This window comes from Carassius gibelio, chromosome A3, assembly GCF_023724105.1.
Source record: "Carassius gibelio isolate Cgi1373 ecotype wild population from Czech Republic chromosome A3, carGib1.2-hapl.c, whole genome shotgun sequence".
Taxonomy (NCBI): Eukaryota; Metazoa; Chordata; class Actinopteri; order Cypriniformes; family Cyprinidae; genus Carassius; species Carassius gibelio.
In genome coordinates, this window is record NC_068373.1 from 27,457,683 (window position 1) to 27,472,387 (window position 14,705).

Here is a 14,705-nt window from a genome sequence, read left to right on the forward strand (position 1 = left end):
TGTGTGTGTGTGTGTGTGTGTGTGTGTGATTTTTTAAAATAAATTTGCACATACTAAAAAAATGTAAAGAGTTTTTTTTTTAAGTTTCAGTACACATTTTTGGTTTCGCTTTATTCGTCACGTGTTACTTTTCTCAGCGCTAGTCAGAATGTACCAGTCACCGTCGTTTGTGATTACTAATCAGGCATGAACTTTTCATCATTGTATAAACGATTCAGATGGAGAATTTCCATTAGTATGTCAGGGATGTATATTTGATATATTTATACTTAAATGATTATAGTTATATTGTACACATATCTCCAATAAGATAGAAGACGTTCTGAGTTATCAATGCTACTCAATAGAGGAATTGGTATTGTGAGCCGTCAAGCGCCCCTTGAGGAAAAACATTACAAGCTCTACACTGAACCTTAATTAGGAACTAGTTACTAGTTGTTTTTGCCACCCAAAGTAATCTACCCATTAAACTACCGGAAGTGAAACCTTAATCTCGGGCCGGATGAAACCGGCCGCAACAAGACACATGTCGAATACTACAGTGTGCACTTTGTGTGCAGGGATTGCCTCATTATTACACACATGCATCCGCCAAACCAGGGCTTCTCAGTCTTTTAGATGCCACGGACCCCCAAATGTGATTTCCCTTTTGTGAGGGAACCACATCAAGACAAATATATAACGTTACTTGTATGTATAAATACCGCATTCACAATTTACATATAGTCATTTACCAGAAGCTTTTATCCAAAGCGACTCACAAACAAGAACAATAGACGCAATCAAAACCAACAAAAGGCAATTATATGTGAGTGCCATGACAAGCCTCTGTAACAGTACACGTAGCAGGGTTTATAAATAAGATTTTTTATAAAAAATAAGACTACTCAAAATAATAGAAAAAAGAATAGAAAATGCTAGTGTAATAAAAAAGGTGTTTATAATAAATACAAATAAAACAAGAATATAGAATAGAAAAAGAATAGAGAATGCAGGCTCTTTTTCACAAAGAAAACTAGTAAGAATAGAAAAATAATAGGGGTCGAGTGTTTTTTCTTTTTAGAGTTAGTATTTATTTGAGAATATACTATGCAAAATTATTATAAATGTTTTTTTTTTTCTTTAAGGGGAAATAGTTTAGTTTATATCAGAACTGTACTGTTATGTATTTATCAGTATATTTTTTGTATCTGTTTTTATTGTTATTTTATTTGTAAATTGTTACACTGTTTTTCTTAGCAGGTACTCAGATATTATTTACAGTGGTCAAAAGTTTTGCCCTTTTAACATAAGTGAGTTTGTCTGCCATGCCAACTACTTTTACAACTGGCACAGTTTGATGTCAAAATATTTGTGATTTTGAACATTTTGAATTTGTTGCTTTGAGTGCTTCTAATCTGCTAACTTTTAAAAAATACTTCTGATTTGGTAACTTTAAAAATGTAATATAAATGGCAGCATCACAGCATAGGTTAAATCAATTTTTTTTCCTTTTTGTTTCTGCATGTAGATGTTCCTCCTGGACTGTGAGAAACGGTCTGTGACAGTCTGTCGTTTCTGACGATGAAAGGAAAGCGCTTGCGATTCTCTTGCTTCTTGGTTGTTTATTGTGGTTTGCTCAACGGCTTCACATTATGAAACCCATCAGCTCGTGTACATGTTGAGTAAGACTGCAGTCACTCTGCATTTACAACACGCAATTTGCAAAACAGCACATTCAATAAAGATGACTCAAAATAAATGAGCCTTATTTCCTTTTTCTTCTGTAAAAGAGAAATATTGTACACACAACTTTTTCTAGGTCACATCAAGAAACAGGAAGTGATCCGCGTGTTCGAACCCTTCAAGGAACACCCACAGACAGCAGCTTGGTTTTTGACATCTTATGTTTCGTTTCACTTAAGAGTGAAGGCATATTAAAAAGATGAATTAATAGCTTAAATATTTTAAAAACATTCTGTGCATCAAAGAGCTCCATAAAACATGATAAAATGAATGCATAATAATAAGAAAGCACAGTTTTAAAATGTTTCTCAGCTGGATTCCTCATGAACATCTTGTGACTGGTAGCGATGTCTCAGTTCTTGTATGTGATAGGCCCACGCTCTGTCCGCACCGTCACCCTCCACTTTACACGCCGTCCAATCAGGAAACGGAAAACGTCCCGCCACAATCAATGCATCTTCAGGCAGCTCGGCCAGTAACTTCTTTTGTAAAAGACTTAACTGATAAAGACACAATACACTCTATATGAGGGCTCAATAATATGATGCAAACACATTAAAGTCTTTGACTGACTTTATTCTAAGTCTTATGAAATGATTTAGGGATCACTGTGGTACTCACCACACTAGGGGCTAGAAATACTGTGACATTTTTATACGCCGAGAGATCAACCTGGAAGCACACACGAGCAAATATTACAAACAATATTGTGTACCAATCATATCTTGCTTCTGTATGAGAAACGAGAATGTGTATGAAAAGTTAAGATAGTGTAAGACAATAGATCATAATATTATGGTTAAATATTTTGGGAGAATAATATTAATGCATATGTTATTTGGAATAATATATATATATATATATATATATATATATATATATATATATTATTTTTTTTTTTTATACACACACACATATATCCCCCCCATACACACACACATATAATATATACTAATTTTTTCTGTTTTATTCTATTATATGATATATAAATTAATATCGTATTTTGAGTGTTTAGATGTACCTTCCACAGATCTTCTCGCCGATATGAAATACTTTTATGTCGTCCAGCTCTCCATGCATGAAAATACGCGAGACGAACAAGCCAGGGATTGAGCTCATAACCAACTGCTGGAGAAAAGCCCTTAGAGCACGCTTCTAACACCTGCACATGAATAAAACAAACACAAGAGTTTGAGGTTGATTTTTAAAATATAAATTAATGCTTTTATTCAGTGAGGATTCATTTAATTGAAAAAAGTAATGGCAAAGACAATCATAATGTTACCAAAGATTTGCTTTTCAAATAAATTCTGTACTTTTCCACAGATATATCAAGCCTCATAAATGTTTTCAACATTGATAATAATAATAATAATAAATGTTTCTAATAAATGATTCAAATCAGTATTTCTGAAGGATCACGTGACACTGAAGACAGGAGTAATGATGTGGAAAATACAGCTTTGATCACAGGAATAAATTACATCTTAACATATATTAACATTGAAAATAATTATTTTAAATTGCAATAATATTCCACAATATTACTGCTTTTACTGTATCTTTGATGAAACAAAATGCAGCCTTAGTAAGCATAATATACTTCCTACAAAGCATTAAAAAATATAAAAAATTAAGAGGATGACTCACAATCCTGCCGTCCCCTGAGCCCAGGTCAGCGATGCCTCCGGATCGGCCCTTCAGGAGCGTCATGACGTTACTCACTTGAGCTCTGCTCGCTGGCATGTAAGGCACCTGAAACACAGCAGCGGTCATACACTGAGAAATCACTCCTCATGAGCAGCATGAAGACAGACACACTCCTCACATCTCACCTGTAATCTGAGCGGCACTCGGCGAAACCCCGGCATCAGGATTCCTGCCCAGACGGCATAAACCGCCAAACCTGTGCCCGCCGTCAGCTGCAGGACCTGCCAGCCGCCCAGCCGCCTCTCCCTGAACTGTGCCAGGACTTCCTCTTGTATGTCATCCTCCATGCCTATAGAAATGAGAACTGTATGACCACCATTTTATAATTTACACATCGTATTTTATGTTTACACATAATAATAAATATTTACATCACAGAACAAGAATGAAGACTGGAAGAATGACAAAAATAACTAGTCAAAATGTATTAACTTCAAATTAGTGGAAGAAGTGGAAATCAGGTTTAGGCATAACATAATGTCTTCAGAATCATTTGTACATGTGATAATTTGCTGAGAATCTAACAAATAGCTGTAATCTGACTCAAACAAAGACAGGAATCATGTCTTCATGCCACTGTTTTCTGCTGATTGAGGGATAATAAGACTTCTTCACCTTACAAATGGTTGTTAAAAGCAAAAATTCTATAAAATGCATCGTATTTTGTGAGAAAGTGTGATATGTTTAAGGAAAATCAGGCACTATTTTTGGAATCAGCACCCCAAAATTAGTAAGAAATGAGTATTATGTGTTATACATTTTCATATTGCGTACACATACCTTTATACTGGGTTGATACCCGTTTCCTGAAAAGTGGCTTTAGTGGTTTAAGTTACAGGCTTGGACCTGAATGTAGCAGGGCAAAGAAAAAAGTATTTAGTTTATTTTTGATCGATGAGGTTAAATTGCAGACTTTAAGACTATTTTATTACAAGAATGGCATGGTTTATTATTTATTTAACAAACAGGACTTGAATCATCTGGCTGTTCAGTTCTTTTAGATATGTGTTTGTGTGTGTTACTGCTGGCACCAGTCACGAGGACCAATGCATGAACTATATCAGAGACAAATACTGTGCCACTATCAGCACTATTAGTTCTGGTTCGAACTTATTTACTTGGGCTTATCATGATGTTGAATTTAAGTGCAATTAATTACTCATGTCATAAAGTTATAATAATCTTCTTATAACAAACACTTATAGGTTGTGTTTGAGGTATTTTCAGGAGATATGGAGAGTGTGGGTATAATTCACTTTTAGTTATGTAACACCTGAGCGTATTTATCTCTTTTACTCATAGAACATAATTTCCAATAAAAACATTAGTCATCTTTTGACATGTATTTTATTGACACGTCTTCTCAGTTGTACAGTAAACCCAAATATTAATGTAGTTCAGGTTTTCCACATATACGTTATAATGGCTAAAATGTTCATACTGAGCAGTCGCTGTGCCAAAAAACTACACAAAAATTCATAAATATAAAGAGACGATTGTCAAGGAAAGAAACATTCATATCTCTGGAGCTCAAGAACATTAGTTTTACTAATCATTTATAACACAGGCAGAAAGTCACAAAGTCATGTACTCGACGTGTCAAACTCATTATTTTTTAAAAGGAGATACGAGAAAAAATATAGAACCTTGACACAAACATTCCGAAACAAGCAACTAACCTTCACTGTACGCGTCACGAACATTTCTACAGCTAGTAAACAGAGCGTAAACTTCCGGTTTGGATATTTTTTCAAAATAAAGGTCAGTTGCCTGAACTCTGTACGTAACAAAATGTACGTAAAAAAGAAAAAAAAAAAAAAAAGAAAGAAAAAAAAAACACGAAACGTCTGTGTACTCACGCGTTATATGCATAGGCTATGTATGTATGTATTTATTATTTTGGGTTGCTTAACATTAAAATATCACATAAAATAAATATTTGATATTTTTTGTACATTTAAAAAAATCTTCAAACTAATTGGAATGTCCTCTTTCTTTATTTTTTTACAAAAAAATAAAAATTAGTAAATGTAGTTATTTTACAATATATGGCATACAAATTTTGCTGAATTATGACATATTACTTGATGTAAACTGTTTGGCTGAATAAGTCACATATTTTACTGATGCTTTATCCAGCCGAGTCCATGAATGGTAATGAGTGAAAATGATTACTCCATTTGTCCAGATGGTGGCGCTCCCATAAAGATGGGGGACCAGACTGGCATTGACCATTTATTTTTGTTTCAAACTTCAAAGCTTATTTCAAACCAAACATCAAACAAAGAATGTTACATCATGCAAGACTTCAGACAGCTGTTGCATGAATTTGTCTGTGAAAAAACACACAATTATATAAAGATTATCCTAATTCACAAATTGATTTATGCAAAATAACAATTCCGACTGTCAGTTTATGAAAAACTGTTTAATCTTATACATGAAGCACGAAATATTATTAAAAATATTGTTTTGCTAGTTGAAGCAGTGTATATAAGAAACACTTGTGAAGAGAATGATCATCTGTTTATTTCATCCAGCACATCTGCTTTCATGAAAGTAAAATTATATTTTCATGTTTAGATAGGGAGAAATTCAGCAAATGCAATAAATTCATGCAGATCTTCAGACCTCTGACACTATCCAGCAGAAATATCATCTAATATCACCACAAACATTAGTGTTTTTTTAAACTATGGTAATTGTAATAGTAATTGTGATCAGTTTATTGTTTTTAATGAGTTAACTGTAGCTTTTTATAGCATGCAACAGTGAGATGCACTGAAATGCTTATTATTTGAGTTTCATTTGAGTAATGTGCCTTGATAAGCATGTTAAAACATACACATATACTTGTGGATATTGCAATATAATCTATATTTACAGTATTTACTTGCACTTTATAAGCTATTGTGAATTAGCAAAAGAGGAAAAAAGAAAACATTTCAATATTCAATACAACATACCATACATAACAGTTGACAATGTCTTTTTTTTCAGTTTAAGTCTAAATGATCATATATTTACGACTGTTATATCTCTAATATTAAAATATTAATGTATTTGTGATATGATCTAACATACATTTTTTTGTTAACATTTCTAAATAATTTGTGCATACAGAAATGTCAAACTCCTTCACTATACAAATAACTCATCCTTTCATAAGCAGTATGTCCCTACAGTCAGTTTATGACACAGGTAAGTCTGTATAAACATCGTAAACCCAGAATGTGCTCTGTATTAAAGGAATAGTTGATCTAAAAATTAAAATTAGCTGAAAATGCACTCAACCTCAGTCCATCCAAGATGTAGATTTGCAAATTCACCTGAACAGATTTGGAGAAATTTAGCATTTCATCACTTGCTCACCACTGAATCCTCTGCAGTAAATGGGTGCCGTCAGAATGAGAATCCAAACAGCTGATAAAAACATCACAATAATCCACACTGGGGTTGCTTGTGTATTATTATTATGTTTTTATCAGTTTTTGGGACTATCCTTCTGATGGCACCCATTCACTACAGATGATTCAATGATGAACAAGTGATGTAATGCTGCATTTCTCCAAATCTCCTCTAATAAAGAAACATACTTCACATCTTGGATGGCCTGAGGGTGAGAAGATTTTCATCAAATGTTTGTTTATATGTCAACTACTCCTTTAAATACCTGACAGGCTCATCTCTGGTTTAAGCAGGCTACTATTAGAAAAGCATCATGATTATTACATTTACATTTAATCATTTAGCTGACGCTTTTATCCAAAGCGACTTACAATTGTTATATATGTCAGAGGTCGCACGCCTCTGGAGCAACTAGGGGGTTAAGTATCTTGCTCAGGGACACATTGGTGTCTCACAGTGGATTCGAACCCGGGTCTCCCACACCACAGACGTGTGTCTTATCCACTGCGCTAACACCACCCCCTATGTCTCCAGATCCAGCAAGCTGATCAGCTCCTGACACTGTAGTCCGTTAAGTCCCAGGACCTCTTCTGGCTCTCTTCTGAGCCCACACTGATTTACCTGGGACGTTTGCATGGCTTTTCACTGGCGCCTCATGTGGGATTCTCCTGACAGGGAGTCTTGGAGGCATCAACATTTTTGGCCTGGGAAATTTTCCTGCTTGGATCTCGTCAACAAAGCTTTCTACCTTGTCAAACTTGTTGGTCAGCTTCACCAGGTTCTCCTTAAGAGTGTTGAACTGCCTATAAAGGTCTCCCACTGCATCCGACAGGGGCTGGATCCTGTGCATAAAACATAAAATATATACATAAAAAACATGTGGGTCATAAGATTGTCCTAAAACTCTAAAGCCAAGTATTAAATGTGGGCAGTTAACTAGTCCTGCTTAAATAATACTTCAAATCATCGGCTGGCAAGAGGAGAGGTCATAACATAGAGACTTTAGAGACTATTTGTTAACTAGTAAAATATAGTAAATTAAGAAATGCAAGTAAATACAAATAAATTAGTTTAGATGAAAAGCAGAAAAGTTAAAAGGGTAATTACAATGAAAAAGCAATATCTTAAAACATTTATTATATATGTCCATATACATTTTCAAATGAAATCCACAGAAATGTTAAAAACCCATGGCTATGATCTACATGAAATCATAATTATAAATACAAACAATATGTATGGATTAGATGACAGGACCTGGATTATACCCCAGTGACACATTTTGCTGGCTCATAGGTCAGATAATAAAAGTAAATGATGATTTGTAGCAGCACTAGTTAGAAATGAAGTCATAATTAAGCACAATAAATCTTTCCTTCATGATTAACAGGGCTTGTAGCTGCTGAGCAGATTTTAGGCTTGGGATCAAAGGCCCTGCACCTTAGAGAAAGCATATATTGAGCAGATTAAGTGGTTTATTTTAGTCAAAGCATATTTTGCATTACTAATAATTTCCTTTTTTGCTATATGATCCCAATTTTCTCTGGTTGCTGCGAGAAAAGAAAAAAAGCCACATTTTTGGCCTGAGGCTGGAGTGGACAGTATGTGTGCCATGGACAGACCAGACCTCAACACCTTCAAAAGTCACCACAGCTCTTCACAACCCACCTGACATATTCTGGTAAGATGTATGCGTGATCATTGACCAGCATGTCTTTCACCTGGTACATGATGGCGAATTTCCAGTTGTCCAGAACCTGCGTCAGGTTTGAGCAGCTCCTGCTGTTTGGCTTGTCTGTCAAAAGTGAATGGTTTTTTCCATTAGATGCATGTCCATGTGTGTGTGTGTGTGTGTTTTGTCACTTAATTTAATTCATTTGAATACCTTTTAGCAGTAGATTTTACATAATTTCAGTCAGTGACAGGTTGAATGTTCAATGAACACACAACCAGAAGCTCTAGTAAAATATAAAAAGTGTGAATTCCATCAAGATTATTTTTTATGCTCTTTTAAATAATTTGGGGCACTAGCTGAAGTGCCATATTTTTTCCTAATGTAATAAAGGTTCTGCATGTGCCAATATCAAATATTTAACCCTACTGCCAAAGTTTATATAATAAAAAATCATCAGACATCAATAAACATGGCCAAACACATTTATGAGAAATACAAGCTCATCCACTGCTTCTAACAACCAGTGCTATTTTATGATTATTTTCAATTAATTATTATCATTATTTTTATTATCATTATTTTTTTTATTTTATTATCATTTTAATTTTAGTTGTTTTATTATTATTTTTTTTTATAAGTGTTGCTCTATATAATATAACCGTTCCATTCTGCCATTTTTCTTTCTTTAAATCATAAACATAGCATTTTATCAATGTATTTATTTAAATTCTTATTGCAAGAAAAAACCCTCACAATTTTAAGCTATATTCATAATGTAAAAAAATATGTAAAAATAGGGCACATCAAGTTTGCTTTTGAATTTAGCTTTTCGGTGTATTGTTTTCTGAATGTTTAGCATCTTTCACTGATTACATGAAGCATTCTGAGACCTTTTCTGCACCCTTTTTGTAAAACTTTTATTTTGGAGATATTTTACAAACACTTGCCGCATATCCTCACAACATCTCTTTAAGAGTGAAATGTTAGATAAGTCAGGATATTTCTTACAGTTCCTCGCATCACCTGTGCCAACTAATAGGAAAAAAACAGTATAAATTTCAAGAGATTTTACCCCGGAGGTCCCACTCGGACGTGTCCTGGGTCCATTTCTTTTGTGCGGCACACAGACAGACCAGAGACAGCAGGCTCAGGGAGCTCCTCATTCTCACTCCTCAGAGAAGTATGATGTTATTCAGGATGGAGACAAACCTACAGCATTTACTGTAGACACATGGCCTGGCATTTATAAGAGTTTATGACTATCAGCATATGCTTCACACATACCAAAAAAAAAAAAAAAAAAACTTTAGCGCTGGAACAAGTTAAATATATCTGATGAAGAGCTTCATTAGCTGGTCTGGTAAACAGATTGTTGACAGACACGCTGAGAGAGCATGCAGGGTAAATGTCGAGCAGCTGCAGAAAACACAGAGCATCTGCAAAGACTAAACATGCTCCAAACAAGATCTCACTGGAATAGTTAAAGGTCAGATTGTGCACTGGAATAATACTGTATTTGAGTTGTGGTCCAGGGTAAATACCTCAGTTCCTGTGCTGGAGGTTTATTCCAGTGGTCAGTGGAGATGCTTGCGTGAAATAATCCCTGTTATTGTGGTTTAAGTGAAGGAACATAAGTGCGTATGCTGTCTTATAACAATAAACCACAGTCCAGAATCCTTCCCTCAACCTGTTCCCACCCCCTCAACAGAGACAAACAGCACAGATACATGACATCACAACTCACATAGAAAAAAAAAAAAAAAAACGAAATAATATCTTAATTGTTTCTACAAAGCAAAGACACTATGGAGACTTTTACTCAAGTCTTCTGCTTCTTTCCTGAGGAGAAGACTGAGAAAAGAATAAACTCACGTCTTCACCGAGTCAGAAGAAATCATAATAATGTCTCAAACTCTGCTCAGAGTTGCCAAGATGCCAACATCCGCAACCCAAAAGTCAGATCTCAGTGTGAATTAAAACATTTCTCAAGAAATTCCTGCAAGACCAAATGATCTGAACTACATTCATTTTACAGCTCTATACTTCTATATGTAGTTTGTGTGTATTTTAAGTGTATAGAATGATAGGAGAAACATCTGGAAACCTCACTGAAGTACACTAGCACCACTATGTTAATTTAAGTCTCAAGAGTTATATTAAAAACATGGTTTCACTATTTGTTAAAATACTCATTGTTCTAGCTTATATTTTTGACAGTGTTTAAAAGTTTGTATTGCAAGCACTTCTTGTGTTATTGCCTCATTAATGTGTATCACTTGTTTTCATTGTCACTTTGGATAAAGAGTGTCCACTGTTTTAAATCACATTGGATGGATAAAATTATTTTTTTCTTAAGTGTCTTAAGTGTCAGTTTTTTTAAATTGAGATTTATATATCTAAAGGTTAAAATCTAAATTAAATTAGAAAACAGTTATTTTAAATTGCAATAATATTTTACAATATTACTGTTTGACTTTATTTTTGATCAAATAAATGCAACCTAGGTGAGCCAAAAAAGACTTTAAAACATTCAAAGACAAGTCAATTTTTACATTTTCTGAAGAAGAAGATTGGTGTTTCAAAGAAGCTTCTAAGATGTTTCAGTGGTGCTAGTGTACTTCAGTGAGGTTTCAAGGATATTCTGGCTGGTTGCTACAAGTCATTTAGTAAATGTTCACTAGACAAATTCACCATTTAAACATCCATCCTCTTTGTAGATGATTTCTTTAAATCACAAGTTGCTTCCTTTATAGCTAAGGAGATCATATTTACTCTGCTGTGGACAGATGCTAGTTACACAGAAAGCTAAGGATCACCCTCGTCCACATATAGTCACTGTGACTGAAGGGACGAGTAGATATCAGCGTGACTCCTGGATCAGCTCCAGCGGAGAAGTGTTTGATGTCACAGCAAAGGTCTGCTCAACATCTGGACATCATGAGGAGACATCATCACACAAGCTAAATCTGCATTCGCAGACTCTTGTAAAATATAACATCTTCAGCATGCAGGCTGTAATAGGAAAGGGTAAAATACTGCACATTATCTGGCCTGGCGAAAAAGCATGCTGGGGAGGAAAAGGAAAAACATGCTTTAACAGCAGACGATCTGTTTAGTATAAGATTAGTGGCTTTTTGCTTCTTTGATATCAGTTATCCTTCTTCAGTGTTCAGCATTTCATCTTCAATCTTATAACAATGCTTGAAAAACCTGTCAAATCACATATTCAGACTGTTAAGCCTATTTACTCAACTTTTTGTCATTTCAAACCTCTATTATCGACTTTCTACTGTAGAAAGAACATATTCTGAAAAATGCTTTAATGCTATTTGTGCACACATGAAACTTATAATGCATCACTGTTGTTTTGGACCCCTTTAACTTTCATTATAACAGTTGCAGCAGTCCCTTTAAAGGAATAGTTCACTTAAAAATTACAATTTGATGAAAATTCACTCACCCTCAGGCCATCCAAGACACATCTTTTCACTTCTCAAGATGTTAAATGACGGACTGTACTTGTGGATTACTTGTGGATTATTGTGATGTTTTTATCAGCTGTTTGGACTCTCATTCTGACGGCACCCATTCACTGCAGAGGATGCACTGGTGAGCATCTGATGTAGTGCTACATTTCTCCAAATCTTTTATTCAAAAATCCAAATCAATTATTTATTAATTTTTTTTTCAAGCAACCTCTAGGATTGTAAGCAAAGCAACAATTCCTGTTAGATCCATAAGGATTTCCAGAAGTTACAGAGTTACAAACAATTCTTTATGTGCCTTGTGGGAGTTTTTGATGGGAGTGTTCTTAATCCCAAAAGCCGTGAAAACTTACCCTTATTATGTCCAAAATTCATGTGACATTACTTAATTGTTTTCAAATGAGAAGCAAAAAATAGTTGTTCTGGGAATGTTCTTCACTGAACTTTTGATCTTCTCTTACATAAACTGCATGTTCTGAAAGTGTGCAGACTCTCTCTGGCAAAGGCGATTCCCCAGAGTCATGAGAGCATTACGTAATTCAGCATTTGAAACAAATAACAGCATGGCTTCACCTCTTTCCGTTTCAGTAATGCATTCATCAGCATGACAACATGCCAGACCAATAACTACAGTTTATAAAAGCCTACTGCTTGTGTCCAGAATTAATCCAAAATTATACATCTTCAGTCTTTCTGATAAGCTCGATGCTCAAACAGCTTTCGTTAATTTTGTAAAAAATGTAACGGCCATAGAATAAACTAGGAATTGCTGAAAACCATAGAAACAAAGTGTGCAAAAAGTTAATTATTTTGATTAATATAAAACTAAACTGAAAGGAATGTGCATGGTGCTTACCTGTGCAAAACCTGTTTATGTGACGTCAGAGCATTGCTATTGTCACACCCTCAGCTCGTTCCCTTAGCCCCAGTCACCATTGCCAGTCACCATCCACTCAATCTCCCATGCACCGCTCACGTGAACCGTCACCTGAATACTGATCACCTGCACCTGCACCAGCAATCACCACACCTTTAAATACTCACCTCACTCATTCACTCACCGGCTGGAATCAAGCTTACATGGACGCTCTTTGTGGATCTTCTGCCTGCTTCTTGTGGACCGCATTGTGACTCTGTGGAGATTCAGTTACAGCGATTAAGGGAAGTGACTCTTTGTTGTCAGGCCTAGCTTTGTGCTTGAACTCACCTATTGATCAGTGCTTGAAGATTCACCGTCTGTGACCACACTTACCTGCTCTGTTGAAATCCTATGTTAATAAAACTTCACGAAAGTACTTACCCGTCTTCTCCTCTCCTTGTGTGGATGTGACAGGATTCCAGCCCTGAAAAACAGAACTTCATATCTCCCATGGATGTTAACGCTGCTGCTCAGGGAGCGGCTTCGGACCCGTTCACCGAAATGGTGACTGCTCTCCGCCAAGTATTACAGTCAGTTTCACCACCCACCGAAACTAGTGCTACCACCACCAACAGCACGCCCCTTGCACGTCCCGCGTGCTATGCGGGTGAACCGAGTGGCTGCGGTGGGTTTATTCTGCAGTGCTCACTGTTCATCAACGCAAATACCAGTAAATTCCCCAATGAGGCCACCAAAGTCGCCTTTATGATCTCTCTCCTCACCGGACGAGCGCTACAATGGGCAGAGGCCCTTTGGAACTCCCAGAGTCCGGTTCTATCCTCATTCGACGCCTTCGTCACCCACCTCCAGGAAGTGTTCGGGGTGGCTCTAACTCCTCTTTCAACCCATGATGAACTCTTAAATCTCCGCCAGGGAGCCACGGAAATACATGACTACACTCTCCGTTTCCGGACATTAGCCGCCACCAGTGGTTGGAACCAAACTGCCCTGCTAGCTGCATACCGTAAAGGTTTAAAGCCCCAGATCAGAAAGCAAATGGTCATTTACGACGATAATGTCAATCTCGAGACGTTCATCAGAAAAACTATAAATGTTGCTCAACACCTCTCGGCCTGTGCCTCCCCGGCCTCATATACCATCTCTCCATCAGCCAGAACGCCCTCGCCCCAACGAGACCAGGAGGAACCCATGAACACCGACTCCTACCGCCTAGATGCCTCTGAACGGAGACGCCGCATTCAGCAGCGGCTATGTTTATACTGTGGCGAGGCCACTCACCTGATCCACGCCTGCCCGGTCCGTCCGCCTCGCCCAATGGTGAGTACAGTTTCCATTACCCCATCTGTATCTCACATACCTCATATCAGAGCCCAGATCACAATTAACTCACACAATCTTTCCATCCATGTCCTGGTGGATTCCGGAGCCGCAAGCAACTTCGTCTCTTCTCACTTCGTAACCAAGCACCGTATACCCATCGTCCAGAACGAGACCACTTACCGTATCACTACCATCCAAGGATCACCATTGGGCGGTGGCAAAATAACTAAAAGGACACACGAGCTGGAGCTCGTTCTGCCCCACGGACATCGGGAACGACTGGCCCTCCTCGTACTTCCTCGCGCTACTGTTGACGTCGTCCTGGGTAGGCCGTGGCTGGCCCAACATAACCCACAAATCAACTGGAGCACAGGGGAGATCCAGGCGTGGGACCCGAGATGCCAGAGTCACATTCACCATCCACCAGTCCAGAATTCACAGTCTGCGCCGCCGCACCTTCAATTGCACTCCACCTCCATGGGTAGACCTGCCCTTTACTCCT

General features: G+C 36.9%; 1 protein-coding gene across 2 annotated transcripts; it reads right to left on the bottom strand.

The window, feature by feature from the left end:
• Positions 1 to 1,584: 1,584 nt before the first annotated feature.
• antkmt (adenine nucleotide translocase lysine methyltransferase) lies at positions 1,585 to 5,199 on the bottom strand. Of its 2 annotated transcripts, none has more exons than XM_052553427.1 (7): positions 5,115 to 5,199; positions 4,216 to 4,281; positions 3,561 to 3,724; positions 3,376 to 3,480; positions 2,747 to 2,887; positions 2,347 to 2,397; positions 1,585 to 2,225 (listed from the first exon to the last, which is right to left on the bottom strand). In XM_052553427.1, exons 3-7 carry the CDS (start codon positions 3,720 to 3,722, stop codon positions 2,034 to 2,036), a joined length of 651 nt encoding a protein of 216 aa, XP_052409387.1. In that variant the 5' UTR covers positions 3,723 to 3,724; positions 4,216 to 4,281; positions 5,115 to 5,199; the 3' UTR covers positions 1,585 to 2,033. The 2 variants fall into 2 exon arrangements, with proteins under 2 accessions (XP_052409387.1, XP_052409388.1); XM_052553428.1 differs by having other exon boundaries at positions 3,561 to 3,739; positions 5,115 to 5,132.
• Positions 5,200 to 14,705: the final 9,506 nt, after the last annotated feature.

Coding starts and splice junctions, on each gene's coding strand:
- antkmt (XM_052553427.1), bottom strand. CDS start 3,722: ATGGAGGATGACATACAAGAGGAAGTCCTGGCACAGTTCAGGGAGAGG. Junction 2,888..3,375: donor GCTCAGGGGACGGCAGGATT/GTGAGTCATCCT, acceptor ATTCATGTGCAG/GTGTTAGAAGCGTGCTCTAA. Junction 2,226..2,346: donor TATTTCTAGCCCCTAGTGTG/GTGAGTACCACA, acceptor TGTCTTTATCAG/TTAAGTCTTTTACAAAAGAA.